Below are 21,422 nucleotides of genomic sequence, written 5' to 3'. Positions count from 1 at the left end.
AAAAATTAAAAATAGAAATACCATACAACCTAGTAATTTCACTTCTGGGTATTTACCCAGAGAAAACAAAACCACTAATTTAAAAATATACATAGAGCCCTAGGTTTACTGCTGCAATATTTATAATGGTAAAATATGCAAGCAATGCAAGTATCCATCAATGGATGAATGAAGGAAGATGTGGTGTGTGTATGTATATATATATATATATACACACACATACACACACAATGGGACATTACTTAGCCATAAAAAAATTTTTTTGCCATATGTGATAACATGGATGAACCTAGAAGGTATTATGTTATGTGAATTAAGTCAGAGAAAGACAAATAACTTGTGATTTCACTTATATGTGGAATCTAAAACTCAACAAGACAAGAGCGGAGGTTGGGAGGGTGGGGATGGGTGCAAGAGCTGAAGAGGATTAGAGGTACAAACTTCCCATTATACAGTAAGTACAGAACAATAGTGAACACTGTAATAACTTTGTATGGTGACAGACAGTAACTATACTTACAGTGGTGAGCATTCTGCAATGTATATAAATGTTGAAACACTAAGTTGTACATCTGAAAATAATACTGTATGTCACCTATACTTCAATATAAAAAGAAAAGAACTATACTGAGTCCAAATCATAGTTGCCAGAAGTTAGATATGGGGCAAGAATGTTAATAGAAAAGGATAGTACAAGATAATTTTCCCAGGATGATGAAATTCTTCTCTATCCTGATCATGGGTGGTAGTTATACAAATCTAAAAATGTGTTAAAATTCATGAAACTATACTCCCTCAAAAAGTGAATTATACTGTATAGTTTTTTTTAAACTTTTATCTTTTTTAATATTTATCTATTCTGAGAGAGAGAGAGAGAGAGAGAGAGAGAGAGAGAGAGAGAGAGAGAGAGCGCGCATGAGCAGGTGAGGGGGAGAGAGAAAGAGAGGGAGACAGAGAATCTCAAGCAGGCTCCAGGCTATCAGCCCGGAGCCCGATGCATCAAACTCAGGAACGTTGAGATCATGACCTGAGCAGAAATCAAGAGTCAGACCCTTAACTGATTCAGCCACCCAAATGCCCCTAAAAAAAACTTTTACAAAGGATACGTACACAAAGTTATAAGAGCTTTACTTAAGTTCTCCAAAAACTGGAAACAACTCAGTCTTTAAAGGATGGATGGATAAACAAACTGTGGTAAATCCACACAATGGTACGGTACTTAGGAATTATAAAGAATAAAGAATTGATACATAAAACAACATTGATATATTGCAAAGATACCATGCTAAGTGAAAGAAACTAGTCTTAAAAGATTACATACTATGTCATTTTGTTTATATGGCATTATGGAAAAAGCCTTATGGAGACAGGGAATGGAATAATCAAAGGGGGAGGGAAGCACTGGACTACAAGAAGGCAGCAAAAGGGAATTTGTAATTTTACTATAAGTAAATTTTAAAAAAAGGAAATAAGTTAAAAAGAGTATGGAAGGGGTGCCGGCGCAGCTCAGTCCATTAAGGGTCCAACTCTTGGTTTCAGCTCGGATCATGATCTCACAGTTCATGGGACAGTGTGAAGCCTGCTTAGGATTCTCTCTTTCCCTCTCTTTCTCTGCCTCTCCCCCACTCTCTCTCTCTCAAAATAAATAAACCTCAAAAAAAGGGATCAAGTAAGTTACATAAGATTGAACAACAACAAAAAGATTCAAAATAAACATGGCAAAGGTGGGTTACACATTATCAAAAGACTGGCAGTAAACCATGAAACAATTCGAATGTAAAATTTTTAAGTTTAAAAATTAAGTTTAAATCACTGTGGTATACGTGATTAAAAACACAATATGTTAACTGTCACAATTAATTCCTGAGACAACTATAAAAAAACAATAATAAGACTAGGACTAAATTTTAAGAGGGGGGAGGGAAGAAACGTAAAGGACATAAAAGGGTGACCGCTCCTCAGTGGTGGGAGAGAAAAAAAAATTGGTAAATATTTCCTTGCCAGGCATCTTTTTTCCCCTGAGCAACCTCATCCCACTTATGTGGAATCAACTATTTAAGAACAGAAAGCTCCCAAATTTGTGACTCCCATATCTAACTGCTTAATCACAGATTTCACAGTCCACACTTCTCAAAGATATCTTAAAATCAGCACCTCCTCAAAGGAAACCTGCACCCTACTGTTCATACCCCAAATCGGTTCTACTGATCTGTAATGGCAGTCACAATATGGCCATTTACTCACCTGCTAAGGTCAAAACTTCAGAAGCTACTTTTGACTTCCTTTCCCCTTCGTTCTCCCACATTTAACTGGAACCACTAGCACCAGAATCATCTAAGGTACCTATTAAAAATGTACACCACCAGGTCCCTTATGAAATACAGCTGTCCCCTAAATAACATGGGTTTAAGCTGTGTGAGTTCACATATAGTGAATTTTCCCTTAAATACAACACTGTAAATGTACTTTATCTTCCTAATGATTTTCTTAATACCGTTTTTTCTCTATTTTACTTTAAGACCACAGTATATAATTCATGTAACATACAAAATATGTGCTAATTGACTGTTTATGTTATCAGCAAGGCTTCCTGTAAACAGTAGGCTATCGGTGGTTAAGTTTTGGGTGAGTCAAAAGTTACACACAAATTTCCAACCATCTGGGTGTGGGGGTGGCACCCCTGACCTACACATTTGTTCAAGGGCCATCCATATATCAGATTTTCCTATAGTAGGTCTCAAGATCTTAAATTTCCAAGAAGCACCCCAATAATTTAAGTGGCTTAAGGTTTGCAAACTACTGTTCTAGAATTATTATTTCAATATGATTCACCAGTGAGGAATGTTCACTGAAAAAGTTCCTTTATCTGCAAAGACTAAGAAGCCACAGATATTTAAGTTCACACATAGAAACAAATTACTGATATTTTCTACATAAGAGCTTCCCATAGTAACCAATATAATTTATTACAAGAGCTTCTTAACTTGGGGCACTTGGACGGCTCTGTCAGTTGAGCATCCAACTCTTGATTTCAGCCCAGGTCATGATCCCAGGATCATGAGACTGAGCCCCACGTCAGGCTCCATGCTTAAGACTCTGTCTCTCTCTCCCTCAGCCCCCTGCTTGCATGCTCTCTCCCTAATCAATATTTAAAAAAAAAAAAAAAGCTTCTAACTTTATTCTTGCTGCACTTGAAATTTGAATGTACTGTCTATGGAAAAATCTGCTAGTTGTCTGTTACATCCATTCTCTTTCCCTCCTAAAAATAAAACCCCAAATTTCTTCTGTGGTTTGGAACAGAAAACATTCCCCAGCTGTCTTGCTCTGTGTGCCCTGGGATGAAATTCTGGCCTATATGATACAAGCAAAAACAGTGCATAACTTCAGGAAAGTCTCACAAGTTTCAGAAAGGGTCAATAACAGAATAAGAAATCAAATTCTTCAATCAAAATCTCAAAATCCATGCCTTCCCAACTCTAAACTGCCTTCCTAAAGTCACATTCTTACTATACTCTGTACAAGTGCTTAATTTAAGTGTACAAATTATGAAAATGTTTCAGGAATGAAGTGCCTGGATGGCTCAGTTGGGTAAGGGTCCAACTCTTGATTTTGGCTCAGGTCATGACTGATCTCTTGGTTGGTGAATGTGAGCCCCGTATCAGGCTCTGTGCCGCTCATGTGGAGCCTGCTTGAGATTCTTTCTTTCTCTCTCTCTCTCTCTCTCTCTCTCTCTCTCTCTCTCTCTCTCCCCTTCTTCTCACTCACCAGCTCACTCTCAAAATAAATAAACATTTTAAAAAATGGTTCAGGAAGGAGTTTCAGGGAAAAAAATCTGTTGTCTCACAAATACAAAATAAATTATATTCAAACATTTATTTAAAAGTTGCTTCAATGGGGTGCCTGGGTGGCTCAGTTGGTGAGCATCCGACTTCAGTTCAGGTCATGTCTCATGGTTCATGGGTTCGAGCCCCACATCAGGCTCTGCACTGACCACTAGCTCAGAGTCTGGAGCCTGCTTCAGATTCTGTGTCTCTTTCTCTCTCTGCCCCTCCCCTGTTCACGCTCTCTGTCTCTCAAAAATAAATAAATGTAAAAATAGTAATAATTTAGAAAATAAAAATAAGCGGCTTCAAAATCCTAACCACATTTTTACATAAAACCAATGTTTAAAATTACTGATTATAGAGTCCCTCACCAGATCCTAAGTCTGCTTAGTTACAAATGCAGAACTTTACTAGCCTTTGATATATACAACTCAATGATCTTTATCACCTGAGTATGAAGAACAGGAAAATTCAGAGTAAGGATGACACTTGGGAGAAAAGAGAAAAGAATTCCAATGTGCCACTGAGGCCCTCAGCAGTCTGCAGAGTTGTTTCCTGAACTAACCGGTTGGTTTCCTTCAGAATAACATTCCTAAACTCAATATGTAACATTAAAAGGCATTAAAGAATACGCATCCTGGGGAGCCTGGGTGGCTCAGTCAATTAAGCATCTGACTTCGGCTCAGGTCAGGATCTTACAGTTCATGGGTTTGAGCCCCCTCCATCGGGCTCTGTGCTGACAGCTCAGAGCCCGAAGCCGGCTTCAGATTCTGTTTCCCTCCCTCTCTCTCAAAAAACAAATAAACATTTAAAAAACAAAAAAATAATAAAAAAATAAAAAAGAATACCCATCCATACATACCACCCCAAGAAAAACACCCTACCCACAAAAATCACTGTACTCTTACCCTACGCATGGCTTCCTCCTCTTCTTGACGCTTTTCATAATGTGCAAAGTCATCAAAGATTGAGGTGGTATGCTTGAAAGTAGCAATTATTTTAAGCACTTGCTTAGCTTTTTCTAGGGGAACCTCTTGAGTGTCCCTTGAATTGGTAACTGGTTTGTTGTCATTATTTTCTAAGCGAATATGCCGTAATTGGTTATTGGGAACATCTTTGACAAAGATCCATTTAACTTCAAATTTGCCCTTCCACTTATCCTGAGACCAGACACCAGCATATGCATTATAGTCCACAACAGACTTCATTTCAGCCACTCCACAAAAATGTCCACTGCCATTCACACTGAAGAGTAAATAGAGTGGGCCTTTCCCATTCAGGGAACGGTAAGCTGCATCCAAACGCTTATTACCATGCTCAGTACTACACCAGATAGAGTACTTAATGGAACGGTGTATGTCATCCTCAGAATAGCTTTTAATTATAAACACACGTCCATTCTTCAGGTTCCAGTCAAAGTCTTTGGGATTGTAATTGTTTATGGCCTTTAGCTTTTCCAGCACTGGATGCACTTCTGCACTAGAAGGTGAAGCACTGACAGGAACAACACCTAAACCAAAGTTTTCACCGCCCACTCCATTGTTCTGGTTGAATCCAGCTCCCCTATTCCGAGGAGCTACCCAGCGAGTCTGCAGCTGTTGCGGTTGGGGCTGCACTTGGTGAGGCTGGGCCTGTGGTTGAGGTCCTTGTTGCTGCTGTGGTTGTGGTGGCTGAGGCTGCTGTTGAGGCAGTTGGCTTTGCACCAATGTTGGTGGTTGAATTAATGGCTGAGGCTGCTGGATTATAGTTTGAGGAGGCAGAACTGGTTGGGTTGGTGGAGCCTTTACCACTGACCCCTTTTCATCCCAAGTTCCAATATTCATGTTGTGTTTTATAGGAGGTGGTGGCACAGCAGAACCCCCAATTCCCACATTGCCCTTGGGTTTAAGTTTCGGTTGAGGTTTGGCAGGCTTTCTGGCAATGGCAGCCCAGGAGGTCGGCTTAGGCGCTGCGCTGCTGACTGGGGGCACACTATTGGTCGCAATGCTAGTCATACCACTGCTGCTCAAGGCTGTACCTACGGTTTTTGTCACTGCAGCTGTCAGGTCACCACCAATTTTCAGTCCAGTCATGCCTTGCTCAATACTGCTAATGCCAGGCACCTTACTCAAAGTATCATTGCCAAATCCAGCTTGTCCATCTGTAATAGCTCTCCCAAGAGAACTAGGTGGATAGCCATAACTGCTACTGTAAGCAGAACTCTGTGTTGATTGTCCCTGAGACCCACTTGTCCCCCATGTAGAGAAATCAGCATTACCAGGAAAAAAGTTAAATCCATGTTGACCAAGAAATGGAGGGGTGTTTCCTAATGCCCCAGGTTGACTAAACACCCCGTCTGGTATGTAATGATGTTCTCCATTGCTCATTTGTCCATAGGTCGTCAGATACGGCATAGGTTGGTCTCCCGCCGTGGACCAGGCTGCTTCCCCGAGAGAATATGGAAATCCAATGGATGGAGCATAGTAACTAGGCATGTATGGATCTGACATTGGTGGATAGCTGTTACTCTGGAAAACAAAAGATCATAATCAGGAGCGAAAGATCCTCTAAAGACGGAGGCGGGGCAGGGGGGGATTCTCGAAGATTAAAATCAAATAGCTTGAAATAAATGAAAAGCAGATATACCTGTTCCAGATTAAATTAAAATTTCAAATCCAATTTTACCAAGACAAAAATTTACTGATATTTTTATTTTAAAATATTTCTTAGAAAATCGCAGGGTTTTTTGAAGGGGGAGGAGGTAAGTAGGATGGGGATTATTTCTAAAAGTCAGATCCTCTAGCATAACTTAAAAATATCATTTCTACAAAAACTGATTCATAAACTCTGCAGACACAAACTGATCACTTACAGCCAACTTTATTTTAAACAGCTGATGTATCCAAAAACTTATATGCAAAGATTAAACAAATCTGGAGGCTATGCCAAATAATAGAGGAATTTTAGTATACCTATCTATATGATGGAATCCAATTTAGCAGTTACATTTTGTACTTTCATTAAGAAAAGATTAAAGAAGGATCGCCTGCGTGGCTCAGTCAGTTAAGCATTTGACTTCAGCCGGTTCAGGTCATGATCTCAGTTTGTGAGTTTGAGCCCCACATCGGACTCAGTGCTGACAGCCCAGAGCCTAGAGCTTGCCTTGGATTCTGTGCACCCTCCACCCATGCTCCTCCCCTGCTCGTGCTCTCTCTCTGTCTCTCAAAAATAAACATTAAAAATTTAAAAAAAGAAAAAAGAAATGCTTACACAAGATTATACCTATGGCATGTTCCAAACTTGCCTCTTTGTTTTGTCTTGCTCATTTTGAAAAAAAAAAAAAATCAAAACAAAATCCTTAGTATGGTTTCCTACTGGTGAGATAATAGATGCCTCTTTTTATACTCTTACTTGCAAATCTTACACAATAAATTATCACCTTCCTAATCAGAATTTTAATTTAGAAATAGTGAGTTCCTATAATTTTTTCCAGAATTACTGCAATTAAATCAATGTTAACTTTTGAATACTAACTAATCATTCAGTGATTTGCCAAAAAGAAAGCACCAAATTCTATTTAAAGAAAAAAACCTCAAATTTGTTACTAGCCAATGTAAAAAACAAAAATATTTTAAGGTTTTATTTTGAAACTGGTTTAAACCAAAAGCATGTCTGACAATAGATTTTCACTCTTTGGTTTAGGTATGATATTTTAAAGCAATGAACAGATCTTTAATGTATAGAATTAAGCAGAATCCAAGAATTAAGCTCATATCTAGTCAGGAAAACTAGAAGTCACCTTGCAAGGGTAAATACCATTCTGAAGGCTGATTGTTCACTTAGTTTATGTAGGCATTCTTATTCGAAGTTCCTGGGAGCAAAATATTTAACTTTTTTCTTTCTGTTATTCTCTTCCATTCAAAAAAGCATGTGACAGTAACATCACAGATACTACCTCGTATCCCTGTGAAAGTTTTTTAAAGGCCTAACATTGACAACTGACATATTTTATTATGAAGTTACTTGTGACACACCTTGCAGCTATTAAAATTGTCCACTATGAGAAAGTTAACTTAGTATTTGTCTTCTGCAATGATTCCAAGAAAACTGATGTAAAAATAAGAGAAGGGGGCCTGGGTGGCTCAGTTCGTTAAGCTTCTGACTCTGGATTTCTGCTCAGGTCATGGTCTCAGTTCATGAGTTCAAGCCCTGCATCAGGTTCTGCACTCACAGTGCAGAGCCTGCTTGGGATTCTCTCTCTTTCTCTCCCTCTCGCAGAGCCCGCTTGGGATTCTCTCACTCTTTCTCTCCCTCTCTCCTTCTCTCTGCCCTCCCCTGCTGTTCTCATTCTCTCTCTCAAAATAAATAAACATTAAAAAAATAACTCAAGACAAATAAAGGTTGCATTGAAATTACTAATTATGACAGATTTACTGAATATTTCCAGCAATGCTTGGTCTTACAAAAAACAACTCTGTCACTTAGTACTATTTAAAGAAAAAAGTGGCTTTTTAAATATACTTGATATAAGTGTACTTTACTATATTCAAAACTGGATATAAATGGGTTACTGCTTACTAGTTTAGTTGAATATATTCTTCAACTGTATTAGCTAATTATTAACTATATTTGAAAGTATATTCAAAGAATGCTCCCAATATTAGCATGAAGGAAATGAAGAACATCTTTGGAACCACAAAATACCGGCATCATCACAGAGACCAATACTGGAAATACTGCTATGTTTAATACAAGACAAATTTTGAGGAAAGCTCAAAATCACCAACAACGGTTTTCAAAGAAAAACTTCTTGAAAAACTCAGTAGTGATTATTAAACTTACCAGCCATGAAGATCACACACACTTGTGTGTGTGTGTAATCTGATCACTAAATTATTTGTTAAAAATAAAAGCAGTCATAGGGCTTCACATTGACAAGGACGCCCCTGTAATATAAAACTCCAAAAAGCTTAATAAAAATGAACAGGTCAGCCAATGTAACATACAAAATAAATTAAAATATTTTTTAAATTATCTTTTTTCAGTTTAAAGTTACTAAAACTATCCTTTTATTTATTACTTTATTACTTACTTCACCTAAGCACTTACTGAATGCTTGCTCTGAAAAATACGGATACATTCATTATAAAAGAGAACCTACAGTTAAAAAAACATAGAGCACTGGGAAGTGAGTAAATTCCACATTAGGGAAGGATCCTAGAGCTGTGCTGAATAGGAAGGTAATCAGTTTCAAAGTTTTAATTTAGAATGTTGGCACTAAAATGTGGACTCAGGAAGTCCTTACCTGGAGTGGAAAATCAGACTAGGTGGAAAGTTTTTAAAGTTTAACTCTTCATAATCGAGTTTTTTTGCAAAATTACACTTCTAACTTAGGTTGAATATTCTTATTTCACCATCACAGATGAGGAATTTTGCACAGTTACACACCAAGTTCTATTTCTCTGTAACCACAGTAATTCAGAGGTTAGCAAACCAAAGGCCAAAGAGTAAATAGGCCAAAGAGTCTCTAGTCGGTGTCAACACTGTCATCCTTTTTTTTTTTTTTTAAACAACCCTTTAAAAAGCTGCAAGCTTAGGGGTTTTCTTCAAAGAACACAGAGCACGGAGTGGATCTGATCCACTGGGCTATAATTTGTCCACCGTGTTTTAACTGATTGTCTTATCTGTACTAATTCCTAAAAAAAGAAAGCCAATTTTCTTCGGTGAATGGGGAAGCAAACTGCCAACTCTGTTACCTGCGGGACTGGAACGGGCCCAAACTTTTTTGGGTGTGGGGGCTTTTATTAGAGATCTTTTCCATTATTTTTTAATCATAATTTTTACCATTTCATCCCTAAATTACTGACTTTGTTAAAATGAAAGTTTAAATTACTTTAATATGTGCTCCATTAGTCACGACTGCCATCATACAGACAGCTCTGGCGAATAAGCAGACACACCGCTGTCCCGCACCTGAGGACAGAGCGGTCAGGGGTCACGGCCACGACCTGTACCCCTTCAGCGAGCCGGGTGAAGTGGCCTGTGTTCTGCAGTTTATCAAACAATACTAAGCATTTACTTCTCCCATTCTTTCAGCAGTTTTAGCTCCATGAAAGTACTTAACCAGATCCTAAATGCAAGGCTTCATTTTGGGTTCTACTAAGAAGGAAACTATGGGAAACTTTCAGAGTTTAAAAGTAAGATATGGTCAACTCATTTCAAATTAGTAGAGCTTCAACAGTAATATTGAAAAATATGTTCTGCTAAATTTAAGATAAATTTTTAATTGCTAGCTAAGTGGGATATCAATCAGAGGGATGTACCTTGGTAGTGAACAGGAACAAAAGTTCCCCTTACTGATGATGGAAAATAACTCAAAACTTACTTTCACCTTCTACTTCAAACCTGGTTATAACGAGACATAATCAACTTAACAGTTCAAATAATCACTTTAACAGTTTATTTATAATTTGGAAATTAGTCAGTGATAGTGAAATTTTATTATATTCTTTAATAAAGATATGCAACCTTTAAACCAAATGATGTGAAATGTTTGATGTTTCCCTCACAATCAAAAAACTATTTGGAAAGGGGAAAATAACAGTATGTCAATATACATGATGGCACAATCACTGGATATAATGAAACATACTTAGAGAAGAGATCCCCAGACCCTTTACCCACAGCATAAACTTAGACACACGATCTGGGGAGGCCATTTAACCTGAGGTTGAAGTGAAGCCAGGAGGTATCTGAACTCTAATCACAGCCCAGGTACTTATCAGCCATGTGAAAGTAGCCAAGTTACTTAAACTCTGAATTATTTTCTCATCTCTTAAAAATAAATTAAGATACAATGTCTAAAACACATTATTCAATCAACAATAGTTATATTTGTTACTACAACTTAACTTACCCCTTTAAGATGTAAATAAATCACCAAACACATGGTATCATTTCAGACCTAGTCCATCTCTTAACAGTATGAAAAGCTGGTATTGTGATGTTAGCCAAGGATGCAGACTCAGGGCTTTTAATCTTCTACTTTCTATGTCAGTGACTCTCAGATCATGTAATTTCTCTAACCCTGACTCTTTGTTGATGAAATGGGGGTAATACCTGCTGGTTTTATCAATTGTAAAGAATTTTAAAATCTATTTTATCAACTACAATAGGTTATATGGAAATAAAGTATGGGGTCTTTTACCTTTGGTTTTTTTTTTTAATTTGAAAAATAAAATACAGAAAAGATTAAAAGATCTTCCTTAAAATTTTTAAATCATTTCTAATTATTATTCCTTAGCCTTATGAAATAGATCAATTGGTTTTCTGGTATCTCAAAGAAAATTTGAACAAATTCCTGATTCCTGCTGACTTGAGACATTTTAATACAACTTGATTATAACTGGTCTTTCACTTATAGCAACTGAAGATCCAGTTGAACTTTCCTTTCAAGAAAGAAGATATATAAATATCTCATAAGTTCAATTAAAATGGAAAAGGCACAATTCACCAATAAAAGTACTTCTGTAAAAAGAAAAATAAAAACTGTTCTCCATGAAGGACCTGAGATACTTCAAACTCCAGAAATCACTTCTCAATTAAAAAGTTAAGCGAAGGGGCCCCTGGGTGGCTCTGCTGGCTAAGCGTCTGACTCTTGATTTCCACTCAGGTCATGCCCTCAAGGGTCATGAGTATGGAACCTGCTTGAGATTCTCTCTCCCTCTGTCTGCCCCCCACTTCCCACTCACTCGTTCTCAAAATACACATTAAAAAATAAAGTTTGGCATGCTTTTAATGCTTATGTGTATTTTCTCCTAATACTTTAAAAAATATTGTGCTTTTCAAAAAATATACTTTACACTTACCTAAACATTAGGATGCCACAAAAAATGTATTATACATGGTACCCAGTTAACCTAAACATTTCATCAGCTGTAATTCTTCGTTCCTTAATTCTAGCAGATAATCCAATCCATTCACTCAATACTTATGAAATGTCTACTATGTGCTAGATACAATGCCCGTCACTGGAGACGAAAAGATGAACATGTCTCTAGCCTGGACCACTTCCCAGGTCTAGTGGGGAAGACACATATACCCTGCAACTTGATAGGTGCTGTAATGGAAGTACAAACAAAGCAAAACTTTCTGGGGGAATGAGAAAAGAATTCTTGAAGGGATAACATGAATCTGGGTTATGTCTGTGTATAACTCATATATACAAATACAAAAATAAATCATGAAGAAGATATTCAGAAAATATTTATTTTTTCAGAAAATAATGAGTCTTATTTCCCCAAGCAAATTAGATGGGAAAAGTTGACCAAAGATGAGACAGGGAGGGAAACGGAGCAATTTTAAGGCCATTCATATGATAACCATGGCCACTGTTGTGAAGCTGCGGCTCCTCTTTACCATGGCAGAGACACAGTCAGGCGTGGACTTTAAGAGGACTGCTGAGTGGCAACACAGAATTACTAGTTAGAAAATCATTCCAACAGGCAAAGATAATGAAGACTTTAAGGGCAGTGATGGCAGGGACAGAATATAACAAAATTCAAACTATTTTTTACTTTCTCACTCTCCATGCCACTTCTCTGAGAAACCTTGTTAGGAATTTACTTCCCCACATATACAAGCAGACAAACTCAAACTTCATTTCTCCAATTTATTCTTCAAATTTGTATGCATAAATTCCGTGGCATCTTTAACAAAACCAGTTAAACCTGAATTTTCCAATCAACTTAGTCATCAGATTATTCTGAGGAACTTTAGAATACTAATTTTAAGACCTGAAGGACAAACATTTACTTTCTAAATTACTATAAAAATTATCCCTTAAGAAACTGAGCACTAGAAAACAGAATAGTCTAACACAAAAGGCCAACAACTGTGTATCCCTAGGTTTGATATGAATTAGATCTAAGTATACAAAACAATTTAAATCATTAGCCAAAAACATTTTCCACTTTTCTATACAAAAGATTCATTTTTGTTACTTACAATATTATAATATTATAGTCAGGTGAAGGGATTAATTTAAGACATATTACATATCTAACTGCAAAAATTTTTAAACAATTATTCAGCTAGATCAGTACAAGGAAATATAAATGCTTGCATAACTTCAATCTGTAAATAATTACTTGAGATATTTTACCAATAATTCCAGTTTTTATTATCCTGCTTTAAAAGGTCAATTTGAAAAAATTTCCTTTTACCTAGGTGTTATTATGAGTAACTTAAATTCTTATACTACTAAGATTAAAATCTTGTAGCTCCTAAGATTTCAGATAATTTTCCATTTTTATCTCTAATAAACCCAGTTTTCAATATTCCAGTGTTAGCATTCTTTAAAAGGTAAATGTATGCCCTGATTACAGATCATTATTTTTAGTATTATAGAAACATAATTGCTAAAACCTGTTCATTAGTACTGACTAGGAGAGGGAGGATAATATAACCTTACTGGCATCAAATCTTAAAGCTTCTCTTTAAACGGCATATGAATATACATTCAAATTATAATAACGATTTAATACAAAGCATAAACCTTCTATGTAAGCACCACATTAAAACAAATCTTTTATAGATATTTTTGTCCCAACATAGGGAAATTCTTATGAGTTATGAAACAAATTAAAAATTGGGTTCACTAAATAAATGCCTTTAATTCTTAAAAAAAATCATTGTTTTCTGAAACTTTGAAGGTTCTTTTTTTTTTTACAAGTGCAATTTTAGGCAGAATTCCAATACATAAAACAGACAAAAAGAAGGGCACAGCTCCAGTTGCTGCCCAGGTGGGATCAAGGGTACCCTCCCCAGGCTTTCCCTAGGCAGACCTGAAGCACCTCTGTGGAATGCCGGAAAACCCATCCTCTAAGCCCGTGACAAATAAATTAAACAATGTCTGTTACCAAATAAAACAAAAGAAGTCTTACTCGTTGCAATTCTCAAACATTTAAATTCCATTAAAATTCCTTGAAAAGAGAGAGATTGAACAAGTCAGAGGATCTTCATAACTATATCCTTGTCTTAGAAATCATTTTATTATAATTGAGTACAAAATCAAGTAGCAAAAAATTCAAATATTTAAATTCAAAACAATATCCCAAACTCATCTGATCACGAAGGCCTTTTTGAGAAAATATCTACTATACTTCATAGTATCAGATTTTCTCAAAATAAGTTGGCAAACTCAAAAACAGTTGGGCACACTGCCGTAAGAGATGTTAGCTGAGATTACTGTATGGGCCCAAATAGAATAGAATATTGTATATTTCTTTTAAACTCGCACTACAATTCAAAACAATGATCTTCCTCTATTTTCCAGTGATACATTCTTTCACAACCTTCAGGTGGAAAGTAAATCTGTTATTGAGATCAGAAAGTTAGATTAGTTAAGTATGAAATGAATTTTTTCATTCTTTTATGAGCAGCCAAACTTTCATAGATTTTATCACCCATTTTTATTCTTTCTCGTTTGTTTATTCCCTCTCAACATAAGCTAGGAATGTAGATCAACAGATAGGAGGGGGTGGCTAACAAGAAATGACCAAGAGGCAGATCAGGCTGAACATACCCACGGCTCTCCAGTCCTGAAGACAATCCTACACACACCATAAATTGGTAACTACCTCTTTTCAAATTTTCCCTATAACTATAAAGGTCTGCAATAATATTTGGTTCCTTGTTCTTTTACAATGTAAGCAAAATCTAGAGATTAAGATTTCAAGGTACATTTTTCATCTACTTTTTTAAAGCAGAACAACAAAAGCAGTTTTCATTCCAGAATATTCTTTCAAGAAACTAGTTAACAAAGTTTATTTTTTAAATGCATTGATAGTGATGACATTTTAATAAACAAATGGATGCAGAAATGGTATATAGAAACCAAAGACACCAAAGAATACTCATTTTTCAATGCTGAAATCAAATTATACCTGTACACAAATTCACAAAATTATTTGTGAAAAATCCAAACACAAAAGAGCCTCAAGAGTCACCATTTGATTTTATGAAATTCTCCAAGCCTACAGTATAGAAGGCACGCATGTTTATAAAGTCTTCTATCCCCTACGTTACCTAGTTGTATTAAAATTTTAATTACCAATGAAACTCAAATTGGAAAAGAAAACAGAATATTTAACCAAAAGTTTCAGGTATAAACTAGTCCTTTCCCACAAATGTGTAGCTCATTAAATCTGGTAATTTGCTTTGACCATAAAGATATGGCAGCAACATTAAAAGGTCAAATTCTCTCAACGTTGAAAAAGAAATCTAACCATACTGCATACAACTTTTGTCCACCTTCAAATCTTTGTATTTCACGCTCTCGTTTCAGCCATAGAATTTCTAATGAATTCTCCAGGACCATAAAGCTGCAAGTGCTTTTCACTATTACGCAGGCACACTAGATTAATACATGTTATGGTTAACCTCATTCAATTAAGACATCTATTTGAAAAACCAATTAATACTAATGTAAGTTTAATTTCCTAAATATGGGACTGTCAGACTTACCTGATTTGTCTGGCTACTTAAGTATGGCTCAAAATCATCATCATTTACAGCATCTTTTTGATGAATCGAACCGTTTTGTACTGAAACTAAAAAATATGTTTATATTAGATGTGTGGTAATTATCTTTACGAGACTGACAGAATAACCTAAAATCTTCAGTATTTTTCAACCAACTCAGAAAAAGTTATCCTGAGTTGTTCTTTTCATTAAAAAATCCTCTTAGAAAATTTAACCTAATTTAGATACAAATATTTATATGTCACCAAAAACTTACAAAAGCTTGTGTATACCCAAGATTACGTAGACTATGTACATTTTCCATTACCAAAAAAATAATGTAAACCAATTTCAACATGATAGTAGACAATTAAATTGTTTATTTGAATCTAAAATCAAATCAAATAGTGCTGTAGATAATAGAATCCTGAATATTCTCTACCTTGTTAAATCCTTATATTACTTAGTCCAATGAAAGCCAAAAAAGAATGAAATAACTTTCCTTGGTAACTGAAGTCAGAGTAAATGTCTTAAAGAAAGTGGCTAAAATTCACTGAAGCAGTTATCACAATGAATAAATTATAAAAAATCTAAAAAAAAAAAAAGGGTCCTAATTCTAAACCAAAACATTATAAAGACTTTCACTTGGAAGCACAAATAAAGTTAAATCACTGAAGAGAACCATGGTTGTTCTTCCAACACATAGGAAAACCAGAGAATAGCTTATGCTTTATTTGTTTAGAGATCATTTCCAAAAATGCTCTATAAAATTGTTATTCTCTGAATGCTGTCTCAGAGTGCTTTTGAGCACAGACTAGAAGGTCGTGGGATCAAATCCCAAATCTAACACTGAGAAGCTGAATGATATCTGGTTAGTGACTCAGCCTCTCTAATTCTATTTCTCTATTCAAGGAGGTTATTATTAGTACCTACCTCATTCATCTGAGGATTCAATGACAGCATTCAATAATCTTGGACATTATTTGACATAAAATATTACAAGATCCAAGTAAGAGTAAAAATTACTTTAGGACCACATAAACAGAAGTTTTACAAGACTAAAATCTGATAGGATGAAACTGTCTAAATACACTATTCTACTTCTGAAACACAGGAGATGAAAAAAGCTGAAGGTTTCTAATGGATGTTGACTAATCCCTTAGAAACAACAACAAAAAAACCCCTGCAGTATGTGAAAATTTTTTGCTTAAAAATGCAGTGTCACAAAGTGTTAAAAATTAAGGCTGGGGGTATGGATTTAAGTTGTGTGTTTCTCTACAGCATCATTACATTTTGATTTACCCTAATTTTCCCCAAACAGTTTAGATAACCAAAAATGTCACATTACAAGCTGGCAGTGGCATGGGAGCAAAGATAGGTGAAATACCTTAGTTCTTTGGCACCCACTGAGGAGCGATGATCACTCAAAGAAATACTACTCTGTGAAGCCTTCAAAGTAGACCTCTTATGATACTACATTGCCCTCAAATATCAAAAGAGCAACATGAAGGTCACCTTGATCTTGGCTCACAGGGCTGGTTTAACTGTATTTGGTAAGGATTGCATTTGAGCCAGGGGTGAATTAAACGTGCTCCCTAAAATTTAAGTATGTAATAGCCACTAGAAACAAAAATAAAGAGGAGGAACCTTAGGTTATTTCTGGTGGACTAATCATTTCAGCCCATGAGATTCTAACACAGCTGCTCCTTTACCATCCTTTCATCAAAGGTGGTTATGCATGGTCTATCTCTTGAAAAAAAATCTTCACTATACTACTGGACTATACACTAGTACATACCATCATCTGACACAGTTACCCATTTCAAAAGTACAACTATTTCTTATATTCATTAGATTCTCAGAAATTTAGTCCATACTGCTACTACAGTAAAAAAAAAAAAAAGTACCTACTTAAAATACATCTAAATGTGTATCAGCGCTATTCTTACTCATTTCCTCTGTTCTTTCTCTTTTAATACTAAGACACTGAGACTAAGAACAAAATATTCTCACGTACTAAGTAAATATACAGTCTACAGTCTGTACAAAAGTGATGCATATGAGTTATGTCAAAAAGTTCTAAAAGATTATTGAAGGAGTATGTCAATCTAAGGAAAAAATATTTAATCAAAAGTACTTCCCAAATACTGACAAGCGATCTGCATTAAATTAGAATCTGAATAAGCCAGCCCTGGAGTTTCAAAAGCATACCTTTCCTTAAGAAATTCAGCTGTCTTAAAGACTTTAGTTTTTGAACAATACTTAATGACAAACTAATGCCTTGGAGACTGAAAGCCATTAAATAGTAAAGAAATCCAAGCCGGTCCCATAGTCTGTACAAGTTCTTCAGGGAAAAAAGAACGGGTGACTTACATGATTCTTCGCCTGTTTCCTCTGCTCTATGAAGCAGAGTCAAATCAAGATAGAACATGGGCCTTAGGAGCCAGGTGATTCTTTGCTCGGGTCCTGACTACATCAAGTTAGGAAAGTCAACAGATCTGTGCATCATGTTTCCCCACCTACAAAAACAGCGACAATACCATATACCCGCTATCTCCTTACAGGAATGTTTTGAGGATTAATAATAAAATGAAGCCTAAAATGACAATAAAGTGCTTTGCAATAATTTCCAGGGGAATGTGAGGAGAGGACACAAAATACTGCATTTTCTACTACTTTTCTGAAACAATAAATAATAGCCAAATTGGACCTAATTCTTTTAAACTGCAGTTGTACCAAACAATTCTGTCCCTCTGCTGCAAAGGGATGGGGGGAGAGAGGAGGGAAAAGATAAATTCCTTTCTATGAATTTGTCTATTTATACACTTAAGGCACAGGAGAAAGTTGGTAGCAAGACTCCTAGGAGTATGGGAACTGACACTTTGATCTGTGGTGCCTGTGGGAAAAGGAGAGGTTCCCTCTTATTCTAGCAAGCAAAACTTCTACTTATTAATAAGTAATAGTGACATAAAATCAGTTTTAAATTATGGACCAATAAAAATAAATAAAGGACCAATAGTTAATTAGCCTTAAATTTCAACTAAGCTTCAGTACTACCCTCACCAAGGATAATAAAAGAGTTTTAATATTTAATATGAGGAAAATCTTTGAACTAAAAAGAACTCAAACTCACGAAAAAAGTAAACCCAGAATTACTACTTATACTATGAAAGCATTTTTGCTTTACAAAGAGATTGATACAAACGTCCTTTCAAATTTTAGCTGTTAGTGCACTTAAATCTTTAAGGTTATGCAGGGAAAAAAACCTTACAAAACCAAAAAACACTGAAGACAGGTGTGAGGCTAACACTGTCAAACGAAGATAATTCAGAAAAGAAATACAGCATCTCTGAAATTATATTAAGTCAACTGAAAAGGTTCATGCTTTCCGAACTCTGACAACTCCTCGGCAACATGTATTTTTCATGTCTGAGAAGTTCTGGATTCAAGTTTAGTACTCATATTCTTAGAGCACTCAGGGTGTAGCTCTAGAAAAATAACTTTGCTTTCTGCTTCACAAAAGTAAACAGAACAACTGTAAGACACTTTCACTAGCTTGAAAGGCAAGTCAGCTAGAGCTCGGAGTTCTTCCTCAAACACACACATAGCTACTCGAATCAGTTCCCTGGAGGCGCTCCCTTCGCCTTGTCATTCTCCCTGCAGGGGCACAAAAATACAAGTGATGTGCATGTGTATTTGTGCACTTGCAGCATGTACTATTTTAAAGCATCTTAAATGACTACCAATACTTTTAGGCCAGTAGAGTTTTTCCCTCCTGCCATGTCTTAGAAAAAGTCTCCCTGCACCTTAAAAATAGATGAGGTGAGGCAGGTGAAAATAAATCCAGCAAACAAAATGGCTACCAGAGCAGTGGACTCCTCATAACATACAACAGGATTTACAGCTACAATTATCACCTTCGTTTTATAGATAGAGAGGAAATTCTGACCAAAAGGTGCAAGGTGTTCAAGCTCACTTGGCAAATCAGTAGCCACAGGAAGTATTTATTAGAACACAGGTCTCCTAGCGATCTCAGGCCATCCTTCTATCCATGGACAAAACTATGAACGGAACAATAAGGGCGGGAAAGAAAGGAAATTTCTTGGAATAAAGAGCTATCCAAGTAAATACTTTGTGTGTATCTAAATACATCGAAAAAAGGTTACCCTGATGGATCAAAAAAATTTTAATGACCAAAAAATATTTATAGTCGATATGCAATCGTGTCATAGGTAATTTATAACTATAATGTCAAAGATATCACCTCAGTGAAATGACCATCACAAATTAATTCAGTAATGGCTTACAATGCTGTAGGTGCTTTTTTTTTTTTTGTCAAACAAATATGTACTTCATTGAAGTTGCATACTTACCTTAAAGCAGGTAACACAAAACACTTAGTATTTCAAATAGCCTTGCAAAGTGCCACCTCCCCACAGATCTAGGATAAAATAATTTATGCTAGGCAATAATGACCACAGATTTCATGTATCTCCAAGTCTATATACTTCCTCATAAGCAGACTAGCAAAAAGAAAAAAATTAATGGATCATTCTTTTCAAATTTACAGATATTTAAAAACATTTAAAATAAACAATATCAAATTGAAGTTTATGCTTATAGAAAATAATCCTAAAATTAAAATTTTAACTCTAAAACTTAAAAGCTGAAATTTAATGTATACATACTCCACAAAATACACCTTTAATCAAAACAAACAATAGATTTATGGTATCTGATACAGGGCCATCTCTCTGGTATTCACAAATAAAGCGCACTACAACTCAAAGAAAATTAACTGACCTATCTGAGCACTCAAAACCTATGCTTTTCGAATTTGCAACCTAAGATTATAAAGAACACCAATAAAGACTGTTAACTTACATCTAAAAAGCTACTTACTGTACATCTTATTTTCTAGGTAATACCTTACTACTGAAATAAGAAACAGGAAGCATAATTCTATTTGGTCTGATTTAAGCCCTATTACAAAATATTATAAATATATAATTCACTGTAATGTTAACTGGCACCATCCCAAGAAAGCAGTTATTCTATACTTACTAATGTCACGTGATTAATGTCATAATGTTTCAGTCACTTGACTATTTTCCACTTCAATAGGCATAAAATACACTTATTTTTTAAAAAGGCCTTACTTTCAACAGTACTTTTTTTTAAAAAAATAAATCATATAACCGTAGCAGAAACCTCACAAATTATTTCCTTCCCAGTCCTTTCTGAGACACCAGCTTGAGTGACACCTTGCAACCAGGGCTGCACAGCAAGAGGAACGCGTGCTCAGATGGTCTCTCTGGTGTTACTGCCTAATTGCAAGGGACTTCAGTAGAACCTGTGATTCACAGAACAATTGTCACTGCTGTGACACGGGATACAACTTGAGTTGCACTCTCGAGTGTGACCTAGCAATGTAAAACAAAATGTCCACTTATCTGCACACATCTGTAGGAATTTTGGTGGCAGAAGTTACATAATGCAGATAAGTTGCAAAATTAAAGAAATGTCACCACATTCCTAAGACCTCCTTAACTGAGACACAACGAAGAACACTGTTCCTTGTGCCACTCTGGTTTCTACAAAAGTGGCTTCAAAGCAGGGAACTACGGAAGTTTGGGACAACGTTTCGCCGTGTTAGCCGTGCTGGATATTTCTCTAAACGTACCTTTCAAAACCAACCAACCAAAAAAACTTGGTGCGGAAAGGCTCTCTCAAAGTTCGTAGGGGGCATCGGACCACCATGAAGAATTAAGATAAAAATATTCAAACTCACCTTTATTTCCTTGCCCTTTAGGTCTCTGCACAGCAAGACGAAAAGGTGTGACAATGGGAAGGAAAAAAGAAAACAGGAGAGAGGGAAAGTGTGTTAATCAAAGACCTTATCAAAGACAAGTTATTTTCAACGATCCGCGTAGGAGTAAACCCCACCACATCCTCCATAGCCTCCAATTTCCGAGCCGCCCCCGGGCTTTCAACCTCCTGCCCGCCGCTCAGGATCCGTCCCCCGGAGCCCGCCAGGCCCCAGCCCCGCGCCCGCCGCCCTCGGATGCGCCCCCAGGCCCCGGGAGCGCTCGCTCC

The 21,422-nt window shown here is 36.3% G+C and overlaps 1 protein-coding gene across 9 annotated transcripts in view; it reads right to left on the bottom strand.

The window, feature by feature from the left end:
• Nucleotides 1-21,245, bottom strand: part of YTHDF3 (YTH N6-methyladenosine RNA binding protein 3) — a 35,816-nt gene extending 14,571 nt beyond the window's left edge. The window contains exons 1-6 of one of the 9 annotated variants that reach the window (XM_029923161.1): nucleotides 21,118-21,245; nucleotides 19,700-20,679; nucleotides 19,244-19,387; nucleotides 17,700-17,845; nucleotides 15,330-15,415; nucleotides 4,733-6,331 (exon numbers count right to left, since the gene is read on the bottom strand). In XM_029923161.1, coding sequence (XP_029779021.1) covers nucleotides 4,733-6,331; nucleotides 15,330-15,415; nucleotides 17,700-17,757 — 1,743 coding nt within the window. In that variant the 5' untranslated portion in view covers nucleotides 17,758-17,845; nucleotides 19,244-19,387; nucleotides 19,700-20,679; nucleotides 21,118-21,245. The other 8 variants (XM_029923159.1, XM_029923162.1, XM_029923163.1 and 5 more) reach the window with 8 other exon arrangements.
• Nucleotides 21,246-21,422: the final 177 nt, after the last annotated feature.

This window comes from Suricata suricatta, chromosome 15, assembly GCF_006229205.1.
Source record: "Suricata suricatta isolate VVHF042 chromosome 15, meerkat_22Aug2017_6uvM2_HiC, whole genome shotgun sequence".
NCBI classification, from domain to species: Eukaryota; Metazoa; Chordata; class Mammalia; order Carnivora; family Herpestidae; genus Suricata; species Suricata suricatta.
This window is presented reverse-complemented; position numbering and strand designations above follow the sequence as displayed.